This window comes from Pelobates fuscus, chromosome 5 (genome assembly GCF_036172605.1).
Source record: "Pelobates fuscus isolate aPelFus1 chromosome 5, aPelFus1.pri, whole genome shotgun sequence".
In the NCBI taxonomy this organism is placed as follows: domain Eukaryota; kingdom Metazoa; phylum Chordata; class Amphibia; order Anura; family Pelobatidae; genus Pelobates; species Pelobates fuscus.
This window is the reverse complement of record NC_086321.1, coordinates 204,002,687-204,028,793: the sequence shown is the minus strand read 5'-3', so window position 1 is coordinate 204,028,793 and position 26,107 is coordinate 204,002,687. Positions and strand designations below refer to the sequence as shown.

Below are 26,107 nucleotides of genomic sequence, written 5' to 3'. Positions count from 1 at the left end.
ATTATTTGTTTTTACACTGATTTAACTATTTTTTTCTTTATTTGATTTCAGCCAGCAGGGGGACTAACTGTCATTACAGTTAGTCCCCCTGCTGGCAATGCCTGAGCCAGCTATCCCGGCCATGTGATTGTGAGGTCCTCGCAAGGACCTCACTCTCACAAGGCCGGGGGGGCTGCTGGAGGGCGGACATGCCGCGGGGGGCTCCCTGGGAGTCCCCCCAACCGATTGCCGGCGTGGGATCGCCGGCGACCAGGTAAGTAAAAAAAAACAAAAACGGAGGGCGTACAATTACGCCCGGCGGCGTTTAGAGCCGCTTTAAAAAGGACGTAATTGTACGCCCTCCGGTCTTAAAGGGTTAACATCACCAGGCAGGTCAATTAGCAAATAGAAACAATTGTAACCAGCGCTTATTAATACTAATAATTCAATAAATCAATGTCACAGCAATTAAAATTTAGCCGCTATACATTCAGGTGTTCCTTTCAATAACACCGTAACAGAAAATGCACAGAAAAAAGAATGTAGCGCTTATTTTAATACAGATACTTTTTTTTTTTTAATGAATCACCTTTTTATTTTATGATTCCGAGTAGAATTTTCTCTTTTAAAAGGACGAAAGATATGTTGATATCTATAGAGAATATACAAACATAGTGCAGACTATACAAAATAAATTTTAGAATTCTTATATGGAGGAAATATTGCACTCACAAACAGAGAGCTGTTAACTCAGCTCTAGTTGGGATCGCTTCCAGGACCGTTTAGGCGACCTACCCCTATGAGCGATGTGATTTTTCTTTCTATGTGGGAAAATAGAAATACACAAAATGTGCGCAGTATTGTTGATACAGTACCCAAAATTATAAAGGAAATCCCAAGTGGGTACTTACAAGATTGGAGTCATTAAGTAATGACTCAGTTTTCAAGCGATATGCAGACTGAGGGCTGCACTCCCTTCTTTTGAAGTATAAAAGGTGGGAACCAGGATACCGAATAAAAAGTAATAAATTTATTATCCTAAATAAAATGCACAAATAAAATTGCAACAATGTGCCAAATCCGGAACGCGTTTCGCCACTAACCACGTGGCTTCATCAACCGGTAAATCCGTTAGGTATCTCCAAGTCCCCAAATCTGGTTTAAATACTAAAAAGTGGCGGACAGAGAGCCGGTACACGGTAACCGTCTCACGTTAGTACCACCCACAGGTAGTACGTGTGCGGTCCATGCCTCCCTCTCATACCGCTACTGCACGGGAGCCAAAAAGACAACCCCTTTTGGCTGCCTGCGGACCGGGGAGGGAGATTGCACCATTGCGCCACCGCCCCTCCCCCGGATCCGCCAGTGACTTTACCACTGGTAGATTGCTATGCTTCCTCAGGAAGCAATCCAATGTTCCTATCACTATAACAGATTACATACTAAAATAGGTGTAAATCAGTGTTCAAAAGTCCTTATACATGGACCATAGAAAATGGCTATTCAAAAACATAAAATGTAACGCCATAGTGACAAGCCAAGCATTACACAGTCTCTCTATATTCCACCAAGTTCCCAGGGGATTTAATGTCCAAATCTTAAAGCTTTTACTGCCAAAATATAAATATATTTCTTAGACTGAGAATTCTCCAGAATTAATTAGGGAATTCAATTTTTTTAAGTCAAAACAGCTGAATTGAATTGGTCTAAATCTGCAGTTCTCAAATTATTGCTCCTCCCACTACTATTAGTATGTGGGAGTGATGGGGGTGGGTAGGTAGGAACATATGTTGGGGGGGGGAGGGTGGCTAGGGCCCCTTGTGGCCCCTAGCTGCAAGGAGTGCTGAAGAGTTTACTTTAAGAGACAGGGCCCCTAATTTCTTTAAAAAAAAAGTGTTAGATTTATAACCTCCTGTGTGTATTATTACTGGTTTGAATTGCAGATTATCCTAGCTTTAATAAAGAGATCATCTTAATTATAATAATGACAGGCGGCGAATATTTGCTTTAACTTTCTTTACTGCATCTCCATAGCAGCAAAACCATGTAAACATTTAATCAATCTGAAACAAGAAAAAGCAAGGTATACGATGCCTCCCCACAGGAAGGACACCCTCTTTCTTTGATGAACATAACAATAACAAGTAAGAAGAAAACTGGAACAAAGAATCTGCTCAAGTCTGAAAGATATCCTTAAAGGACCACGATAGGCACCCAGACCACTTCAGCTTAACCCCTTAAGGACCAAACTTCTGGAATAAAAGGGAATCGTGACATGTCACACATGTCATGTGTTCTTAAGGGGTTAATGAAGTGGTCTGGGTTCCTGGTCCAGCTAGGGTTAACCCTTTTTTTTATATAAACATAGCAGTTTCAGAGAAACTGCTATGTTTATATTAGGGTTAAGCCAGCCTCTAGTGGCTGTCTCATTGACAGCCGCTAGAGGGCTTGCGTGCTTCTCACTGTGAAAATCACAGTGAGAAGACGCCAGCGTCCATAGGAAAGCATTGTAAATGCTTTCCTATGAGACCGTCTGAATGCGCACGCGGCTCCTGCCGCGCATGCGCATTCAGCCGAGGAGGATGAGAGCAGGAGGAGAGCTTGCAGCCCGGCGCTGGAAAAAGAGGTAAGTTTAACCCATTCCTCTGCATCCAGCCCGGCGGCAGGGGATCCCTGAGGGTGGGGGCACCCTTCAGGGCACTATTGTGCCAGGAAAAAGAGTGTGTTTTCCTGGCACGATAGTGGTCCTTTAATGCAACAACAACTGGAAATAATGCCTCCAGAAAACGTTAAACAAGAGAAAAAAAACAACTTTCGTCTACTGTAAACAATCAGAATAAAATTGCATAATACACACAAATAGAGTTAAAACATTAATAAAATATATAATCATAATATGCAATATACTATGCATAACTATTGACAACTTATAAGCACCACTCTAGACTAAAGGCCAAATATGAGAAATAAACTACATAATTAATTGGAGTAAAAACAGTGGAGGGAAATATTCATCCCTTGTCATTATTAAAATTAAGACTATCTCTCCACTAAAAATTTGCAATTTTACAGCATTAGAGGAGGCTTCATATTTGCTATTTTAAGGCTAAGTCAACAGCAAAAAAAAAAACTGCATGGGAAGAAGGAAGGAAATAGAAGGTTTAATGTAGGAAATCAGAAGTTGGCTGGACTAGGAATCACGTAACATTGAGGTAGCCGATACATAACAATGAGTGTGTTGACATGCATAGGATAAAATCATCTCGGAAAAGCGGATAGAAAACTGTTGAGGAATTAGACTTGCTACTTTGAGAAATTTAAAAGTGACACCCTTAGGAGAGAAAAATGGAACATGGACATCCAAAACCTTGCCAAAATCTGACAAAGTGAGAGATTCTTATTATCAGGCCAATCTCTTAAAAATCAAAGCACAAGAAAAACGTCTCAAGGTTTAGCGTATTAGAATCTGGAGAGATGGATGGCATGCAGCAGCTGACAGACCAGAAAGTCTTTATTGGGACATGACCCACTAAAATGACCGACAGAACAACATTATTAAATGAACAGCATAATTAAATGATCTAAGCCTGATAGGTAATTCAGATTAATGGACACTTCATAGTGCACGGAGATAGCTATCTGACATTCCATGAACTGATAAAAGTGTCCAAGCTGATAGACTGTTTTGTAGAACTAGTGGATGAGGGTTCTCAACCGGGTCAGTGAGAAAAAAAAAATCCTGCTAGGAGAAAGGGATCCACACAAAATATCTCCAGAAGGTCTGGGAAAGGTGTGTCATTGCCAGAGCAGGGCTATTAGTGTAATTGATACTCAATGTATCATTAGGTAATTACTGTATATACTCGAGTATAAGCTGACCCGAATATAAGCCGAGGCCCCTAATTTTACCCCAAAAAACTGGGAAAACTTATTGACTCGAGTATAAGACTAGGGTGGGAAATGCAGCAGCTACTGGTAAATTTCTAAATAAAATTAGATCCTAAAAAAATTATATTAATTGAATATTTATTTACAGTGTGTGTATATAATGAATGCAGTGTGTGTGTGTATGAGTGCAGTGTGTGTGTATGAATGCAGTGTGTGTGTGTATGAGTGCAGTGTGAGTGTGTGTGATGCAGTGTGTTTGTGTATGTGTTGCAGAGCCTTGGTGGGGGGTGGGCATTTATTTTATTATTATTTTAATAATTTTTTTTTGTTAACCCTTTCAGGACCGCTGACGGTTCAGGACCGTCATAACGGTCTGGGGCTACTTACCTGATCACCGTCGGTCCCACGGCGGCGATCAACTCTCCTCCCGGTCCAGGGGGACTGCCTGTCTGCCCGGGCAGCCCCCCCTCGGCAGATCAGGACCCCACGGCCATGTGATCACTCGATCACATGACCGCAGTAGGTGTCCATGTGTCTGCCTGCAGGGGGACTGTCTGTGCTGACAGGCAGTCTCCCTGCAAGTGTAAAATAAAAAAATAAAGTTAAAAAAATAAAGCAATCAGTGTAAAAAAATAATATGTGTATATATATATATATATATGATATATATACATGTATTATATCTATATATACCTTTATATAATATATGTATATATATCATATATATAATGTCATACTAAGTGTATTTTTATATTTATATATACGTATATTAATATAAAAATACACTTATATTTAAATTACACACGAATATATACAATATATATAATAACTATATATATGGTATATATATATTATTATAAAATACAAATAATATGTTAATAAAAATAAATAACAAAAAATAAAAATAATTTTAAATAATTAAAAATTTATATATATATATATATATGCAATTTTATTCTAACAGTATTTTGATATTGATATATATATATATTTATATCAAAATACACTTAGAATGTAATGATATATATATCTATGTATAAATAAATAAATAAAAATAATACGAAATATACATATGTCCACATACATAATGACATATATAATTTCATAAATATACACGTAGACGTCAAATATATAAATATGTATATATATTAAAATTATACGTGCGTATTTATGTAATATTTTTACCTAATTAAGTAATTTTAATGATTGCAATTTGAGGGACCTGCCTGCCAACCCAGGCCGAAAGTCCAGATAATTTAATTTGCTAGCACTGTGTTTAACCCTGTAACTTTCTATGACACCCTAAATCCTTTACATGGGGGTACTGTTTTACTCGGGAGACTTTGCTGAACACAAATATTAGTGTTTCAAAACAGTAAAAAATATCACAGCGATGATATTGTCAGTGAAAGTGAAGTTTTTTGCATTTTTCACACACAAACAGCTCTTTCACTGAGGATATTATTGCTGTGATATATTTTACTGTTCTGATACACTAATATTTGTGTTCAGCGAAGTCTCCTGAGTATAACAGTACCCCACATGTAGAGGTTTTATAGTGTTTGTGAAAGTTACAGGGTCAAATATAAGGCTTGATTTTACTTTTTTTTTTTTATTGAAATTTGTCAGATTGGTTAGGTTGCCTTTGAGAGCGTATGGTAGCCAAGGAATGAGAATTAGCCCCATGATGGCATACCATTTGCAAAAGAAGACAACCCAAGGTATTGCAAATGGGGTATGTTCAGCCTTTTTTAGTAGCCACTTAGTCACAAACACCGGCCAAAGTTAGCGTTTTTTGCATTTTTAACACACAAACAAATATAAATGCTAACTTTGGCCAGTGTTTGTGACTAGGTGGCTACTAAAAAAGACTGGACATACCCCATTTTGAATACCCTGGGTTGTCTACTTTAAAAAAATATGTACATGTTAGGTGTGTTTCGGGGATTTATGACAGATAACGGTGTTACAATGTCACTATTGATACATTTAAAATATATATATTGAAACAGCAATTTCCTACTTGTATTTATAGGCCTATAACTTGCAAAAAAAAGCAATAAAGCATGTAAACACTGGGTGTTTTTAAACTCGGGACAACATTTTGAATCTATTTAGCAGTTTTTTTCATTAGCTTTTGTAGATAAGTAAAAGATTTTTCAAGTAAAAGTCCAAAAACATGTTTTTTTTTTTACTTTTTCACCATATTTTTTTTTTTAAATACAATATATGACATAATACAAATAATGGTATGTAAAGAAAGCCCTTCTTGTCGTGAAAAACACAATATAACTTGTATGGGAACCGTAAATGAGAGAGCGGAAAATTACAGCTAAACACAAACACCACAAAAGTGTTAAAACTGCTCTGGTCCTTAACGTACAAACATCGCAAAAACAGGCCGGTCCTTAAGGGGTTAAATTATTTTTTATTTTATTATTTATATATTTATTTTTTCTCTCTCACTCTCTCACTCCCTGGTGGTCCAGTGGCATTGGCAGTTCAGTGGAGGGGGCTGGCAGAGAGCGCTTACCTCTCCTGCAGCTCCTGTCAGCTCCCTTCTCCTCCACGCCGGTCCGGTCAGCTCCCCTGTCAGCTCCCGGTGTCTCGTGAGAGCCGCGGGGTCAGAGCGCGACTCTCGCGAGACTTACACTGGGACTTGCAGAGGGAGCTGACCGGACTGGCGCAGAGGAGAAGGGAGCTGACAGGAGCTGCAGGAGAGGTAAGTAACAGCTTCATGTCAGCCCCATTGTCTGTATTATGGCAATGTAAATTGCCATAATAGAGATATTGACTCGAGTATAAGTCGCTGAAAAACTCGACTTATACTCGAGTATATACGGTAATGACTCAGGCCATTCTTGCAGAAGCGCATCCACTGCTAGAAAATCTGAATCAGGAAGCCAACTGAAAAAAATCCTGTGCTTATTGATTGGTCCTAGAAGCGAACAGATCCAGGTGAAAGGTACAAATTTTTCAAAAGATCAACTTGTCTAACCTCTGATCGCTGCAATCTCTCCAATGCCAGGAAAACCAATCCACTGGTAGATACTACACTTGGAGGGACATGTTACTATGAAATATCTTTCATAGTATTTGCCAACATGCATAAGTGAGTTCCTCCTAGATAATTAATATAACGTACAGCGGAGAAATTGTCCATCTGTAAAAAGATGCAGCAATTTGAAATAAATCTGGCAAAACTGTAAAAGATTCCATGGTCAGCTCCAAATAGTAATGAAAATTCGTTAGTCGACAATGGTCCTCCTGCCAACCCAATCTCAAATGTAGCACCCCAACCAAGAAAACTGGGATCAGATTCCAAAACAAAATCCAGTGTGGGATCAAAGATCAGACAGCCATTTAAGGCCTGCATGTTCATCGACACCAATGCAGTTTGATGCGTATATTTTCTGTCAACTGAATCAGTTGATGGTAGGATGCACATGAAATATTTAGCATTCAGACTCTGCATGGCTCTGCAATAGAGTGGCTTCGGAAAAATCCCTTGTATAGATGATAAAAGGAGTGCTTTAACCCTTAAGGACACATGATGGAAATATTCCATCATGATTCCCTTTTATTCCAGAAGTTGTGTCCTTAAGGGGTTAAAGCACACACTCCTCTAAAAACACAAGGCTGTGCAATAGTGGGAAAAGAATCATGACAAGTGCATTACAGTAAAGAACTTATGAGTGTGTATAATGTATATTGGATACACTCACATGGTAGAGAGCCAATTAAGGATAAGCTATTGTGAATCGCTAAACTGCAATATGCAAGGTGCGGCTCCAACAAAATGGCTGCCCCTCCTGTATGCGGCAGTCACAGTTACAACAAAATGGCCAGTGAGTCTGTAAACAGGCCTCATGGCTCCAACAAAATGGGCACTGGTAGTCTTGCTGGAAATGCTTATTGTGCAAGGTGTGAGGCTAAGGAGGCCTTTCCAAATCAGCAGAAACCAGCAACAGTCCCGCGATAAAAAGCAGCACGCGCCACCAGACACACAGACATATATTCCTGTCACTATAGCTGTAAAAGCAATGTTTATGTGCCCAGCCCCCTGTCAGGAAAGTGAAAGGTTGGTCTCCTTGCGGTTGGCCCCGCTCCACTCAGTAGGCTGAGATCATCAAACTTGACAATCTCCGCCAATCCAATGCTGTCCCATAGGAAAGTATTGGGAGGCTATTGCGCTTGTGTCGCTGCCCTGCACCTATCAGCAACTCCTCAAATATAAAGCCTCCTGTCATGTTTTAAAATTACATAAATCTCTTAATAATACCCTTCACCCCTCGCGTGTAACGTATGAAGAGGGCTAGGGGCCACCTGTCAAACCCTATGCAGTTGTTATTGGGATACATGGGAACACACTTTTTTTGTATTTTGTTTTTAATATACCCAGATAGCTCTGATTAGGTCACAGTGATGCAACAGATTAGAATCTTAAAGAGTCCCAGTGATGCAACAGATTTGCATCTTTTTTTTTTTTTTTTATTCTTTATTTTGGGTGTGCATGTGATTAACAAAATTGCCGGTGCGTGCCACAACAGCGACATCCGGTAGAGTAGGTAATCAGCGGTATTACCTGTCATGGCATTCAATATACAGGCACATTTTTTATAATAATAATATGAGCAGTAGTTTAGGTACACGGTTGGATTCACATTTGTTAGCATAATACGCATGTCTTGGATAAATTCGATATAATAGCAGACTTAAACATAATAGCAGACTTAAACATGCAGCAACAGCGAAACATTTAAACATACAGGTTGTGATTGAGGGTGGTGCTGCAGAAGATGGAAATAACGACAGTATAACCTAATATATCTTGCCCCACGGGTCAGAAGCCCCAATTTGGCTTGTGGCTAGGTCTCCTACCTGGCCGTTGTGACTAGTGAGGACCGGGATATCCCCCGCCGGTCCAGAGGGGGGAGGGGGGGTAGCTCGGAGGGTGGTCGCTTAAGGGCTTTCGTGCCGAGGAGAGTGGCCGCCTCTCCCCGGCTTCAGCCGCAGTAGGCCGCATCTGCATCTCTGCGTTCCTAGCTTCGATGGGCTCCGGGGTGGCAGCGTTGGGTTCCGGAGGGTATCCCCGACGTGGGTGATGTACCCTTGGGTAGCTGTGTGCTGGGCAGCCACTGATTTTGCCCTGGTTTGTGCCCTCTCGGCGGGAGCTCGTGGCAGACGCATCCGCGCGGCTCGCAGGTCAGGCTCCGCCCCCCAACAGATTTGCATCTTAAAGAGCCAAGGCACAGCTCTCTTACTGCCTCACAGTTCAACAAATGAGAAGTATTCTACTTCCCTGTTTGCAGCTAAGATCTGACTACAGGCACATAAGTCACATCTAAACTTTTAAGGTGCCTTACTGGCTGGAAAATAAAATATTTGAGTCCCTCACGTTAGTAAAAATGTGGTTGAAATGTATTGCATGTTTTGTTGAAAAGTTTGAATGTCTCATTTCATATGAACCGTTATTAATTGTATTTTTTTCTTCCTTTAGGCGCATGGACAGGATTCTAGTAAAGGCTTACCACTAAAACAAGTGGGTATGAAAGTAAGCCATGACAATCTCTCACAACATCCTGTTATTCACAAACAAAAGAAAGTACATAGGACAGATGAAATCACTTTTATAGTTGGAGAGACTCCCAAAGCAATGCAGAGGTACAGTTAATTTAACTTCAAATATATTTTTGAAAATGTATGAATGTTCAACTACTGAAAAAGTAACTCAGTGGCGACATGTATAAAATCAATAGTATCAGAAAATTAAAGAAAAAAAGTGAAGAAAAAAATAATCTTCGATTTCATAAGAAATTTACTTCAGATAGTTAAAAAAAAAGAAACAGCAGAGCATATTAGACAAATGTATAGTGCTGTAATTCTAAGCCAGTAAATGTGTGCAATGTTTCCTATCAATCTCACTTATACAGTTTACATTTTTATAAAATATTTACACTTTTGCATTTTGCATATTTGCATTTATAAAAAATAATGGTATATGACAGCGGCTCTTAACTCTTGGGCCGAGAGCACAATTTGGTCCCAAATGCTATTTCATAAAGTTTCTATTGATTTTTTTTTCCCCCTCCCAAGTGCAATGGTTACGGGCTAATGAAGGTGTTACACACACACACACACCCACATTGTGTACTGTGTGACTGTTGCATTCAAACTATCTGAGTGAGTAGAGCAGCAAATCTGCATCAAATTTTGCGTCAAGCTTGAACATTTCTCCCCTTTCGGGGACAATGCAAAGAATGCAACACAGATATTTCAAAGATGGTCGTGAATCTACTGAAAGATTTAGTGCTCTGCGACTTCTGGCTTTTCCCAAAACTAAAAAAATAACCTTTGAAAGAGAAGAGATTTCAAACCGTCAGTGATATTCAGGTAAATACGACAAGGCAGCCAATGACAATTCCAACAAAGGATTTTGCAGAGTGTTTTGAACAGTGGAAGAAACGCTGGGACATCTGTGTGAGCAGTGATGTATTTAGTATCTGTGCTGCCGTAGGCATGACGGAACTCGGGCACCCCCTAATTTACATTTTCCCCACCCCTTCCGGGCCAATGCCACACCTCTTCCTGTTAAACGACACACACACTTTGACTGACAGACACACTCTCAGATACATTGACATACACACACTGATTTGACACAATCACTGACTCACTGACAGACACACACACTCTCTCACTCACTGACAGACAGCCACGCAGTGACAGACACACTGACATACACACACACAATCACTCAGATACACACTGACAGACATACACACGCAATCACTCATATACACACTGACAGCCAGACATACACACACTGACAGTCAGACATACACACACTGACAGCCAAACACACGCAATCACTCAGACACACACAATCACTCAGACATACACACACTGACAGCCTCCCCCCACCCCCCACTCCCCAAACATTAACCGATTACTTTTTCTTTTTTAGTTTAAATCCACCCAGCCTCCCTACCTTTGGGAGTGCTAGGTGGATTTTTTTTTTACCTGGGGTCCCTTCTAACAGGAAGGGAGGCAGGCGGGCAGCTAACTAAGAAGTCATGCGGGCGGCGCTGGCAAGGGAGCACTGATTAGTGAGCTGTCTCTGCTCAGCTCTCTCGCGCGCCGCAGAGTGATGCCGGGAGCCGGAATAATACTTCATATTCCGGCTCATGGCATCACTCTGCGGCGCGAGGGAACTGAGCAGAGAGCTCACAAATCAGTGCTCCAGCGCCGCCCGCCTGCCCCCCCGCATGGATTCTTAGTTGGCCGCCTGGCTAACAAGGTATTTGCCTGGGCATTTGGGGCGGTGTTTTTTGCCGCCCCCTGGAAAGTGCCGCCCAAGGCAAATGCCTTGTTTGCCTCACGGCAAATACGTTCCTGTGTGTGAGGTACCAAGTTGCCTACTTTGAAGTGGACTGAGGCATCATTGTCCTGTATACAATGTTTTTTGTATCTTCTTTAATAAATGTCTGTATTTTTCATATTACTTACTGGATACTTTACAGACAGACATCGTGTACACTTATGTATTTTTTCATGTTACTTACTGGATACTTTACAGACAGACATCGTGTACACTTATAAGCCTTCAAGATGACACCCCTAATACTCTAGGGGGGTTGGTGTAAAATCCACCTCGCTCCTTAGACACAGAAACCTGAATGGAACAGGAATCAAAATGTATACTCGAGTATAAGCCGAGTTTTTTAGCACATTTTTTGTGCTAAAAAACCCCAACTCGGCTTATACTCGAGTCAATAGTCTGTATTATGGCAATTTACATTGCCATAATACAGACTGGGGGAGAGGGGGGCTGGCAGAGCTGTAACTTACCTGTCCTGCAGCTCCTGTCAGCTCTCTCCTCCTCCGCGCCGTCCGTGCAGCTCCCTCTGTCAGCTCACACTGTAAGTCTCGCGAGAGCCGCGGCTCTCGCGAGATTTACACTGGGAGCTGACCGAGGTGCTGAACGGACGGCGCGGAGGAGGAGAGAGCTGACAGGAGCTGCAGGACAGGTAAGTTACAGCTCTGCCAGCCCCCCTCTCCCCCAGTCTGTATTATGGCAATGTAAATTGCCATAATACAGACTATTGACTCGAGTATAAGCCGAGTTGGGGTTTTTTAGCACAAAAAATGTGCTAAAAAACTCGGCTTATACTCGAGTATACATTTTGATTCCTGTTCCATTCAGGTTTCTGTGTCTAAGGAGCGAGGTGGATTTACACCAACCCCCCTAAAATATTAGGGGTGTCATCTTGAAGGCGCTTTGATTTGCTGCATCTTGTGAGTGCTTCCAGTAGCGTGTTTTTATACATGCTTAATACTTTATTACACTATATATTGTTAATTGCCTTTTAGGTCACTACAGCTGTATCCCCTTTTCTCTACATACACATATCTTGTTCTCTCTCGCCTTGACTACTGCAATACCCTTCTCAGTGGTCTTACGTGTTCCCAGATTGCACCACTGCAATCTATAATAAATGCGGCAGCAAGGCTCATTTTCCTGTCCGCTCACACCTCCCACGCCTCCCCTGGCAGTCCCTGCTTTGGCTTCCAGTTTGATATATTGGGCTCAATTTAAAATTCTGGTGCTTGCTTACAAGTCCCTACATAATGTCGCTCCAACCTATCTATCCTCCCTAATACACAAGTATGTCCCGTCGAGGCCCCTACGCTCTGCCAAAGACCTACGTATATCCTCTGTCCGTACTCCCACCTCTTATGCTCGCCTCCAAGATTTCTCCAGGGCTGCACCTCTTCTGTGGAACTCCCTTCCCTTCTCCATAAGACTTTCACCCAGTCTCCACTCTTTCAAAAAAATCATTGAAAACTCACTTCTTCAAGAAAGCATATCAATTAAACTGTTAGCAGGTTTTTATCCCCCACGCCCCATAACTCCTCTCCTGCAACTGTCAACAAATACCTATTAAGCCCTCATTGAATACTTTTCTAACAACCTACTTTGTACACCTACTTTTACCCTTTGTGTTACTATAGCACACTCCCTCTAGAATATAAGCTCATTGAGCAGGGCCCTCCACCTCTCTGTTCCTGTACGTCCAGTTGTCTGGTTACAATTTCATAACTGTTAGTCCACCCATTGTACAGAGCTACGGAATCTCCACTTTATTCTTAATATTTGCCTCTACGAAGCCCATGCTGCAGTCTACCTTTCTCCGAATACTGCACTATATTGCAGCAACCCTTGAAATCTAAGATACCCTCAAAATCATTATACAATCATCTATGTAATGTTCTATAACTCTCTACTTGACCTAATGCAGTCTGCTCCACTCAACAAGGTATTATATGACAGTCACTACTACAACTAAAGGCCAGTTTTTCAATGGCCATGCAAGGAAGAATATGGTTAGTGGCACAGAGTTTGTGAGTGGATTAGTAGAAGCTAAATATTTGAAAATACTAATTACAGTGTTCATGGAAAGTTCAAAACAGTGAACAGATCATACTCCTTTCACTCATGACATTCCTTCATTCCTAAAACTAGATAAACTAATAGCATGAGTCATAGAAGTACACTCATGGTCCATTTCAGAAACAGCATCACTTGGGTATTTGTTCTGTGTGTGTGCCATGTGATAATAGTGCCATAGTGATTTTCTTGCGTTGTTTTAACCTGGGGCTCAAGCACGACTGGTGGGGTGGGCCGGGATTGTGGTTTTTCAAAGATATGAGCAGAAATGGAATGGAAAAAAAAATGTATTCTGATAGACTTATCCCCCTACTTATTTGGTATAAAGATGTCCTACTCTTTCACGCAGCTTCCTCTTTAGCTACCCTGTCTTGACAATTAACTAGCTCTCATTTTTTTTGTCCTTGCTGCCTTCTGTCTGTTCTTCAGACCTCTAACTAAATTATACGGCACAAGAGATCCTTATTCTAATGAACAGTAGTACAGTTAAATCTGCTGGAGCTTTATAAAGAATCAGTTGCCTCTGAAAAATATCATCTTTGGTTTGTTTTTCATTGGTTTCAATTAAACGTCTACATTTATTATAACAAAAATGTGGAGATAATAAAATAGTCCTTAGTTATAGGCTGTGATTGTTAAATTACATGGTTTGTGATAATTAACTCAATTATAACTACGGAAAGAAACATATAAACCGGTATAAAAATCTGCTTTTGGAAAATTTATTGAGTCCTATGTCCCATTTTTTTCTCTTAATTTTGCTGGGAAAAAAATATGTGACCATATTTTTACAAGGGAAAAGTGAGTCAAAGCAAATTCTCATCTGAAAGAAGGTCACACTGTAAGGTTACAGCTGAGGTCATTTTTCTTGGCAAAGCAAAGGTAAAGCTTTCTTGGCAGCAGCAAGCAAAATACCAAACTGGAACATGAATAAATAAGACTACAGAGTCCTGCATTTCCAATCCCTTAATCTTCAAAAATCCAAATATTTATTAGCTAATCCTTCAGAATGGATTCTGGACATAATTAATAAACAAACTAATATCTTGGTACTGCGTGTAAGATGTAGAAAATACAACTGGAGCTGTAAAGCATTCACTTAGGTTTAGGTAAAGCTTAAGATGATTTTGTAATCAGCTGCTAATTGACTGCTTACGTAGCAGCATTACTTTAATAATTAACCTCTTCATAACTGGATGTTTTTATTTAAGTGGAAAAAACAGGGATTGTATGCATTGGAAAGTCAGGTATCTGTGTTAGAAAACAGGGCAAAGCTGTTTGGACAAAACTTCAATTTTGAGTGCCGTAGACTAATCAAGAATTGAAAAAGACAAAAATATTGGTCAGGTACCAGAGAGGTTTAGAGATAAGAATAGACTACTACTCAAACTGAAATGGGAACATAGGAAAATAAGTTACTACTGGCAATCAGAAGGGGATGAATGCGCCACTACTAAGAAGGGAAGCGGGGCAATATTCATTCTGGCGATCTGGAGAGGAAGAATGGTCAGCTAATGGGAAATGAGAAAGGGGTATGACCTGCTGTCATGGAATTTGTTGGTTTGTGTCAAGGAAAATAGGGATGCAAATATAATCCATTTACACACTGGCACAATAACACTTCACATATATATACACATTGACATGCCATGTGCACTCTTTGAATAAAAAAATAAAATACAATGTGTACACTTGAAGTGGTTAGTAAGTTTTAGGCTACAGTAGTTCTGGGGCTATTTTTCTTGCTTTTTACTTTTTACATTATGGCCTGTTGGAGCTGGAGAATCATGAACATCCTTTTAAGTGAGTGTTCAACCCTTATTTTACATTTTGTTTTAGAAGTTGTTGAGTTTGTCAAAAATAGCTCTGAAAAATGTTCTTCAGGCAGATTTTTAATTTTCTGCGGTTTTGTTTTAGCCCATACACACATTGATTTTAATCTTTTCAATGGCGATATGTATTTTATATTTAACAAATTGTCTTAAATCAAATACTCACAAATGTATAGAAGGTATTGTGGTTTGTGTCAACTATTACATGTAATATGTTTCACAATGAATTATTCTTAAAAAAATGAAAGCAATATCTTATCATTAATATGTTTAAAACGCTTTCTAAAGAAGTGTGTTCATAAAGGCTCAATTTTTACCTGGGAATTATGTTTTCATTGCTGTACTCTCCAAAATAGCTTAGAATTTGATGCAGCTCTTTGTACAAATACAAAAGCCATTCAGGTCTCTTCTGAAATAAAAGGTTAATTGGGATCAAATAAGAACACAAGGGCAAGTAATACCATACGTTCATAGAACACCACCTCATGTATAATAGTTCACGACTTTCAAGTACCTGGATAGTAGTGCTAATTTCAGTTTACAGAAAGCACTATCGTCATCTCAGCAGTTTTTTTTTTTTATTTATGAAAGAAATATATTATGCAATATGAATTTAATGCAATGTACTTTGTTTGTCTAACTTTCATAATGTAAAGGGGTGCATGTAATTCAGAAGCTTTGACTGAGGAACTGGAAAGCTATTTAATTAATGATGTAATGCATTTAAACTTTAGGCTGTTCAGGTGGAATTCACTGGGTGGAATTCACTCCACGAGCACCCCTGAGGGACACATAGTGCCTTGCAGGTGTCAGATGGACAATGTATACCAAATGGGAAAAGTATATATGTACCCATACTAATTATTGAGTTCAGGTGTTTCAGCCTCACCCATTGCTGACAGGGGCATAACATGCAGCACATAACCAGGAAATCTCCTTAGACAATGGCCCACACTGACGAGTTTATTGACTTTAAACATGGAATTATCATAGGATGCCACCTTTGCCACTAGTCAATTTCTGAAATGTTTACCCTGCTAAATCTGCCCCAGTCAACTGTAAGTGATGTTATTGTGAATTGAAAGCTTCTAGGAGTAAAAGTGCAACCACACAGTGATAGACCAAACATACTCAAAGACCCCAAAAAATCAATCATTTGTTCCATCACTCACTACAGAGTTCTGAACTGCCCGTGAAGCAACATTAGCACAAGAACTGTGCACCAGGAGCTTCATGAAATTAGTTTCCACAGTCTCATGTGAACACATGCCACTCCAAGCATTAGCTGGAGAAGTGTAAAGCTACTGGATCCTGAAGCAGTAGAAATATGTTCTCTGGAGTGGTGAATCACACCATAAACATTTTCAATGCTTTCCCATGGAGAGCTCTAATGCGCGTGTGCGGCATTGCCGCGCATGTGCATTAGGTCTCCTCAGCCGGCAGGCAGGATCAGTCTCGCCCACCGGCTGAAGTAAGGAAGAGGAGGAGCGGCGGCGAGCAGAAACCACCGCCGAGGGACATCGGCAGGGATCTCAGGTAAGTGACTGAAGGGGTTTTTACCCCTTCAGCAACCGGTGATGGGGGGGTGGGAGGGAGAGGGGACCTGCAGTGCCAGGAAACGGATTGCTTTCCTGGCACTGGAGTGTCCCTTTAATATATTATACATATATAATACATATATAATTTCATTGTTACTGTATTTTTGTATTTATATATATTAATATTAAAATACATTTAGAATTAAATTGCATATGTATATGTATTGATTCAATGCTTTCATATGGGGTTGTCGCAATGCCATCATGGAGCCTTACCTAGCGCCAAGGGGCATTAGCTCTGGATTCCGGTAAGTGCACTGCGGGGTAGGGATGGACGTGCGAGGAGGGCACTACTATAGTGCTAGGAATACAATTTTAATATCAAAATACACTATATATACAGTGCTGATTTTTAACATTTGCCCACTGACAAAGAAATTATCAGTCTCTAACTTTAATGGTAAAAGAGGCAAAGAGGTTCTCACCCAAGATTTGACAGTACACGGCCTCATCCATCGTCCCTTCAATGCGGTGCAGTTGTCCTGTCCCCTTAGCAGAACCCGCACCCCCAAAGCATAAAGATTCCACCTCCATTTTTGATGGTGGGGATGGTGTTCTTGGGGTCATAGGCAGCATTTCTCCTCCAAACACGGCGAGTTGAGTTGATGCCAAAGAGCTCGATTTTGGTCTCATCTGACCACAACATTTTCACCCAGTTTTCCTCTGACTCATTCAGATGTCCATTGGCAAACATCAGACGGGCCTGTGCATGTGTTTTCTTGAGCAGGGGGATCTTGTGGGCACTGCAGGATTTCAGTCCTTCATGGCATAGTGTGTTACCAATTGTTTTCTTGGTGACTATGGTCCCAGCTCCCTTGAGATCATTAACAAGATCATCCCATGTAGTTCTGGACTGCGGTGCAGTTGTCCTGTCCCTTAGCAGAACCCCCCCCAAGCATAATGTTTCCACCTCCATGTTTGATGGGGGGGATGGTGTTCTTGGGGTTATATGCAGCATTTCTCCTTCAAACACGGCGAGTTGAGTTGATGCCAAAGAGCTCGATTTTGGTCTCATCTGACCACAACATTTTCACCCAGTTTTCCTCTGACTCATTCAGATGTCCATCGGCAAACATCAGACGGGCCTGTGCATGTGTTTTCTTGAGCAGGGGGATCTTGCGGGCGTTGCAGGATTTCAGTCCTTCACGGCATAGTGTGTTACCAATTGTTTTCTTGGTGACTTTGGTCCCAGCTCCCTTGAGATCATTAACAAGATCCTCCCATGTAGTTCTGGACTGATTCCTCACCATTCTCATGATCATTGAAACTCCACGAGGTGAGATCTTGCATGGAGCACAAGACCGAGGGAGACTGACAGCTATTTTGTGTTTTTTCCATTTGCGAATTATCGCACCAACTGTTGTCACCTTCTCACCATGCTGCTTTGCGGTTGTCTTGTAACCCATTCCAGCCTTGTGTATGTCTACAATCTTGTCCCAGACATGCTTGGACAGCTCTTTGGTCTTGGCCATGGTGGAGAGTTTGAAATCTTGTTGATTGCGTCTGTGGACAGGTGTCTTTTATACAGGTAATGAGCTGAGATTAGGAGCACTCCCTTTAAGAGAGTGCTCCTAATCTCTGTTCATTACTTGTATAAAAGACACCTGGGAGCCAGAAATCTTGCTGATTGATAGGGGATCAAATACTTATTTCACTCATTGACTTGCAAATCAATTTATAACTTTTTTGACATGCGTTTTTTGGGATTATTTTTTGTTATTCTGTCTCTCACTGTTACAATACACCTACTATTAACATTATAGACTGATCATTTCTTTATAGGGGGCAAAAGTTAAAAATCAGTAGAGGATCAAATACTTTTTTCCCTCACTGTATATATCTATATATAATATATATGTTTGTGTCTGTGTATACACACACACAGTATGTCCAGTCTCTTTTAGTAGCCACTTACTCACAAACACTGGCCAAACTTGTTTTTTTAAATTTTTCACATAAAAATAAATATTAAAGCTAAGTTTGGCTAGTGTTTGTGACTAAGTGGCTACTTAAAAAAGACTGGACATTCTCCTTATTGAATACACTGGGTTCTCTACTTTTGCAAATGGCATGCCATCATGGGGGTAATTCTCATTCCTGGGCTACGATACGGTCTCAAAGGCAACATTACTAATCTGGCAAATTTCAATGTGTATAAACTGAAAAATGTAACATACTATGTTTGACCCTGTAACTTTCCAAAACACCATAAAACCTGTTCATGGGGAGTACTGTTGTACTCGTTAGACATGGCTGAATACAAATACGAGTGTTTTATTGCGGTAAAAGCTAACAGTGTTATGACATTCACAGTTAAAATGCAATGCAGAACTAAAAAAAAATAACAGTTCTTAATATCCCTTTTTTTTTTTTTACATTTTATTAATATTAAAGTGTTTCTTATATAAATATTTGATGTGAAATGAAAGCCCTGTCTCTCCTGAACAAAATGATATATGATAAATGTGAGAGCACGTAATATGAAAGAGGTGAATTACGGTTGAACAGACATATAGCGCAAATTCAAGGTTTTGTTTGCATTTTGTTTTGATCAGAACTTATACAAATGCCTCCTTCCTTAAGGGGTTTAAGAAACATTAGTTCTGTACCAGTCATTGCAGAAGCTTGTTGTTATTGTTGTCATCATTTATATGACAAACATATTCTACAGTGATATACAGTATTAAAAATTTAAGCAGATAATTGACGAACAAAACAATGTCAACAGAACCGAGAGGTTTCAAGGGCCCCTCACAAACTAGCATACCTTTTTTTTGCACTTTTGACAGGCAATTAATTGTAAAGATACAAGAGCATGTCTGTCTGGCCGAAGTATAGTATGCTTCTGGCTTTGGATCTAAAAGGCTTCAAAAATCTGATTACGATCACACCTTAAAAAGGCCAGAATAGTGAGAAAGACCATTTCTGGTTCTCCAATATTCCTAGATTATGGTTGGTTTCACTCAACATTCGTTAGGCTATCAGCCTGGGTATAATGTCAGCATATTAGAATATGCTTTAACTCAGAACCTCTAATACAGACTTGGTGCCAGTATTTCTCTATAAAACAAGTCTTTTTAATCTCTGCAAATTCTTAATAATACTGTTTTTTGAAAGTGCCATATCATTGTCTTAATCCACATCATGATATTAAGGTCTTTAATTCAAGGGCTCCATTGGAACACTTCTAAAGGAGGATTCTGAATGATATATTGCAAACAATTCCAAAACATTTTTGCTTTTTAATAGTTGGCATGATGATGCATCCATAGCAGTTTTTTTCTGCAGTTTCAGTCATAGAAATTCAAGAAAAGCTAGTTGTGTTTAAAATAATAGTAGCATTAAGAGTCTGTAGACAGAGCTTTATAAATGTGTCCAATTTTCAACCTTTCTCTAAAGTAAACCATATGTGAAGTTTTTTAGTTGTATGTACACGCATGTAGGTTAGCGAGATCTTACATTGACAAAACTAGCCTCATCAGTGAAATTCTGCCTGTCAATACCTGTTATGAAATGTAGTACTGTGAAATGTGTGGGTGCAGTTTCAGTCAATAAGAATTGTATGCAGGCATTTCACTGATTCTGGAACAGGAAAATGTTTATACAAAGTCTTTTGACTTTGAAAACAATTGCATTTTAAGTAATTAAAAATCAATTAATTTTGAAATAAATGTTACTTTTTATATTGAATATACTTATATATTTTCTGGAAAATATTTGGAGTTTTGTTTAGGGGTTTAATCCCCATATTGATTTTGTAGAAGAATTGTACTTTCTTCTCTTTCAATTTTGTCATATGGTTATACATTTGAGGATACTGAGTTCTCTGACTTTGCAGCAGTATTTGGAAAGATTTCATGTGTACACTGTCTTGTGTGTATTTGGAGTTGTAGACTAAAATGTTAATTCTCAATACTTAATCAACTGGTCTGTGTTCTCTTTATAGGAAACAATTTGATGAAATGGCGACATATTTTAAAATGGCTTCTGCAGAAGAACTTGCTCATCATGTTCTCAATGTCGAATCAAATGTGCGTCAGGATATGCTAAGAGAATTTTACAGCAGCCAATACATTCTAAAAGAACACATGTATCCACACATTACTTTGTCTGCGAATCTTCAAAAGGAAAAATCGCACCAGGATAAGAAGCACAAAGACAAAATCAAAGTAAAAAGAAAAAAAATTATACCTTTACATCTGGATCAAATCAATGAAGCTTACAAACATGACTCTGCAACTATTACTGATTCACTACGTAAAAACAGTACACAAACCTGTGAATATGATGCTCATCAAAATACCAAGCATGTGGACATTTCACCTAATTCAGCTCAAGAAAAGATATTCTTTAAAAAAAGACAGAGAATCGAAGACAACTCAAATGATACGTTGAATGCTACTGATGCTTCTGTCTTATTTTCATCATTTGACAACAAACCAGTCTCAGAAGAGCTAGTATTCAAACCTGTAAATAGGACCACAAATAAAGATAAAAAGGAGTCACACTCTGTAACAAACTTGCTTGGAGACACATCTATACTTGATGATCTCTTTGCAAGTCAGACTAATAGACAAGTGGAGGGACCAGTCAGGCCACTTTGTGAGCAGCCAGCAACCAAAGCCAAATGCCGTCCTAAAGATTTTTGGGATATACTCAGTGAGCAAAATGATGAAAGTCTAAATAAACTTACTGACTTGTCTGTAATAGAAAAGGCATGTGAACGTACAGTTTTACCCAGAACAAGTAAGAAAGACAACTGGGATGACACACGATGGGTAAAGAATGAAAATTTTTTATGGAGAAAAAACAACCAAAGTTCATGATATAAACAATGATTGTCCTATAAAATCATCTGATCCATGATAATTTTAGTTAGTTAAGATTTTTTTTTTATACTTTAATATGCACACATATGTATACATACATACCTTAGTTTACATACTTAATGGATTATTCATAAAACAGGATAATTCAAATATGATTGTGTAAAGAATGCCTGTTTTAAAATACACTCCTAATGTAGTATTAACAGATACCATGTTTCTACACACTAAATAGCGATGTGGGGTTGACAAACAAGTGAAAAAATAAAGGTATAGTAGCCAAACTAGAAAAAAATCTCTACCTCAAACAAATTAGATGGGTTTTTTTAAGATGCAATTTTGGTCTACATTTTTTTTCTTCCAGCTATTACATTGTTAACATTAACGCCTATATAACACATTTTGTGTCTTAGACTGTTACACTGTAAAATAAATAGCCAGTATGTGAAAGCCATAACAGAAAGTTCAATATATGCAATACTTATTGTGTATATATGTAACAAACTGTGCATCACATATCCGTAAAAACTTTGAACGGCCTTTCAAAAAAGAAAATTACTGTACTAGAATACTTTGAAGAAGATTATTTTCCTTTAAATTTTGGAATATCTTACCCATACCTTTTTTTTTATTTTACATGTTATCTATCTGATATGTTTATGTTATTTCGCTGATATTTTTCTACTAAATTCTGATTTCTAGTGAATTGTTGTAAATTTAAATCTGAATTGCAAAATTAGGATTAGAATAACCAAGTTCTGGCTATCGATCAATTGGAGATATATTTTCAAATCAGATTTTAAACCTGAATTCCGTGTTTAGTGAGTAAACAAGCAATCACTGCTATTTGCTGAATTTTGCCCATTAGACTAACACTGACATCTTAAAGTTTTTACTCAGTTTTGTCAGCATTCCATCCTATAATCCTAAATTGCATACTTTATTTGCTAAAGAGAAATATTTGTGTTTAATTTATTTTGCTCCACATGAGCAGGAGGCTGCTGTAAGCCACAGTAAGAAATTGAGTGGGGAAATGTTTTTTTTTATTTTTTTTTTACCAAAACATCACCTTTGTTTCATTCACAAAAATAATCTATACGTAACTTAACTTTCACTTTGAAATGTAATAAGAAAGTGTGGGGGGTACGTGTCATATTTTGTGAAAATTCAATATCCTTCAACAGTTAAGTATTGTCCTAATGTTCTTTGTTTATCCCAAGTTTTTTAAACAATATTCATTATTTGTTTGTATGTACTGTTGTCAAAGTGATATGAACTACATTTCCTTGCAAGCCGGCAATTAGACAACTTGTTTTGCTTGTTGTACTTAAATCACTGCAGTCAGCTTATTCCGGTTTAATCATCACCTTTTGTTTTAATTGGTTTATTGTCTTAATTGTCAAATAATGTTTGTATATTAGCGCTACGGAATCTGATGGCACTATATAAATAATAAAATAATAATAATAATATATTGCACTTTACTACAATTTACTAAGCTGTTGATAATTGGAAGGATTTTTTTTTCTCTATTCCATGTGTTATATATATCCTATTCACTATAAGAGCATGAATGTTAAGCTTTATGGAATACTATAAAGCAAAGTCCTCCAGTCTGTCAACACTCTATTATTGTCTCTTGATATGTTTGCTTTATTAACATGCATCATGCCTAAGGAAGAACTGTGGTTGCATGGTTCATGCATGAAGAATGTGATAAGGATTGGCTCTGTACAAATAATTAAGGTTGAAACATTAAAATGATCTGCAGTGAGAATGGTGTGCCTTTGATTAGCTGTAAAATTTGTGTGCCTACCCTTTTGAAGGTCTAAATGAGCCAGTTTTTATCAACAATTAATTAACATGAGAAACAGCAATGCACTTTTGGATATACAATTTCATCTTTAAGTTGCTGCGTTTGGTGTCTTTATTGAATGAATATTACAATGTTCATGTTTGCTTATTCTGAGAACTTACCTCTGGCAGAAACAAATTTGTATAACTAATATTAGGTCATGAAAGTCATGATATCATTACAGTTTCATTATAACAAGAGAGGCTCTTTGGTTGACAAATGACTCTAATTGAACCTTTATATGTTCTGAGCATGTGAATGCAAAAACTCTCTCTTCGAAATGAACTGCCAGATGATGCTCTAATGGTCATGGGACCATAGTTCAAATTATTACTTCTTTATAGGTCTCTTGGTGATGTCTGTAATGATTCTGAAAGAATTAATGAAGCTGTCATGACAGATAAAGGTCTGCTGTTTTCTAAACAGCTGGGTCGACTCATGTTATACAATTAAGTGTTTCTTCCCTTAATACTATTAAAAGCTCATATTTTAATATATTTCCATTACCTGTCTCCTGCTGAGAGCATCAATCATGTATTCAGTTGGTGTTACACTTGCTGTAAGACACACCTCTCCTGCATAATCCTTTTTAGAAGCATATATTTGCTTCCCAGTTTAAAAGTCCCCTGCACTTTATGTTGGCTTTGTGGCATGTAAATTGAACTTATCTGTTCTCTGCCTCATTGCTGCTGGTGCTTTTACAAAGACCCTGCCCCTCCTCCCCCTTGCAGACATTAAAAGGACACTATAGTCACCCAGACCACTTCAGCTCAATGAAGTGGTGTGGGTGCCAGGTCCCTCAGGTTTTAACCCTTCAGATGCAAACATAGCTGTTTCAGAGAAACGGCTATATTTACATTTGGGGTTAAGCCAGCCACTAGAGGCGCATCTGCGATGCTGGAGGCATATTATGCCTCCATCACGCAGAGCATCCATAGGAAAGCATTGAGAAATGCTTTCCTATGGACACTTTGAATGCGTGTGCGTCACTTGCCGCGCAATCGGCTCCCGTGACGTCGGACAGGGGAGCTGACGTCAGTGGGAGAGGAGAGGTCACCAGCGTCGAGGGAGCCTGGCGCTGGATTAAGGTAAGCTGCTGAAGGGGTTTTAACCCCTTAAGCGCCATGGGAGGGGAACCCTGAGGGTGGGGGCACCCTCAGGGCACTATACTGTCAGGAAAACCGCTTTGTTTTCCTGACACTATAGTGATCCTTTAATTTCCCTGAAGGTGAATACAAGAATTAAAGATGCTCAAAGAAGTGTTTCCCTGATAACAGACACAGAGAGCACAGACTGTATCTGTGCCAGTCGGCACAGTGTGAATTGACTGACAGAAAGGGGATAGGCTGTTTTATAATCTCTAATTTTAAAGAAATGTAGATATTTACTATCAATTCTGATAGCACAATGTAAAGATTAAATTTGATTCTCTACCATTTTAAATGAAGTTGTATTTGCCGTGACAGGTTTCATTTAAGGTTTATTTGAAGGTAAACATTAATGAGCTTCTCATCTGCATTTGTCATGTTTACCCCAGTGGCAAGGCCTGAAAATGAAGCTTGAAAAAGAATCAAAGAATGGAGCTTTTTATTGAACAAACGGGGGGTTGTTGAAATGGGGAGAGATACAGGACTTGATGCCTTAGGAAGCTGCTGGTATGACTGCTTATTCAGATTGTTTAGGTAAGCATTATAATATTAATGGGGAGTCAAGAGGTGAAGGGACAATTAGGGTGAAAGACATGTTTTCTTAATATATTTTTCTTTACTATGCCTTGCAGGTATTTATATAACTTACCTCCCATGATGTTTTCCTTTAGCACCCTGGCATTGAAACGGTCGCACATGTCTGAGCATTGGTACTAAAATCTACAGCAATTGTCTATGAAGTGGTGGTAAATTCTGTGGTCTGGACTAATTCCCAGAAGAAAATCATCTTAAATCTGATATGAACATTTTAAATTCGGAGGGCAGGATTTTTGTTCATTTTGATTTGTCTAGTGGAGAAATAACATTGTAACACATTCACTGTACTAGTACTTTGCTGCATTATCAAATGTATCATTTTTTAAGTGCCTTGTCTTTTGGCTCCATGGGAGTAATGCAATGACTCAATGTTTATATTACATTGATAAAATTGAAGCTTTTTAATATTCTATTTACCCAGATAAATAAATATTTGTTTTCATTGCTACATTCAGTGAACTGAACTTTGAATTGTCGGGTTCTACTTTTGACAATCAGGATTAAATATAGGTGAGAATGAGCATTTTAGCAGACAATGTGTTACATTACACTGTATGTTCTGTCAAAAATGTTTATAATAAACTTTTGTACGTCTTTGTAAATCAATCCTAGTTAATATTGTTTTAATGAGCACTTCAAGCACATAACTATTAAAGAGCTTTGTAGTGGTTATGGTACCAGAGCTTCTGGCTCTAAGAACCGGAAAGGGCATTCACTATTGCCTGGCGGACCAGGTAAGAAGGTAAACCTTTAGTAAATGGGTTTACTACTTGCATTGGGGTCACCAGGGCTCTCCTGGCATTACAACCAAATAACCACTACAACATGTGTCCCTTTAATTTGGTTTTGCCATGTCTAATAACGTATATCTGTCTATCTTTCTTTAGTGAGAGCAATGCCCCATTAAAGCCAATATAGATTTATAATACAAAA

General features: G+C 38.8%; 1 protein-coding gene and 1 long non-coding RNA gene across 2 annotated transcripts in view; both read left to right on the top strand.

Annotated features, from left to right (window-relative positions):
* Positions 1 to 21,599, top strand: part of ERCC6L2 (ERCC excision repair 6 like 2) — a 189,213-nt gene extending 167,614 nt beyond the window's left edge. Inside the window, exons 18-19 of the mRNA XM_063454963.1 lie at positions 9,368 to 9,531; positions 20,695 to 21,599. Coding sequence (XP_063311033.1) covers positions 9,368 to 9,531; positions 20,695 to 21,574 — 1,044 coding nt within the window. The 3' untranslated portion in view covers positions 21,575 to 21,599. The remainder of the gene's footprint in view (positions 1 to 9,367; positions 9,532 to 20,694) is intronic.
* Positions 21,600 to 24,640: 3,041 nt separating this feature from the next.
* LOC134612750 (uncharacterized) lies at positions 24,641 to 25,498 on the top strand. The gene is made up of 2 exons (XR_010090951.1): positions 24,641 to 25,111; positions 25,210 to 25,498. It is a non-coding gene; the product is annotated as an uncharacterized LOC134612750 (long non-coding RNA).
* Positions 25,499 to 26,107: the final 609 nt, after the last annotated feature.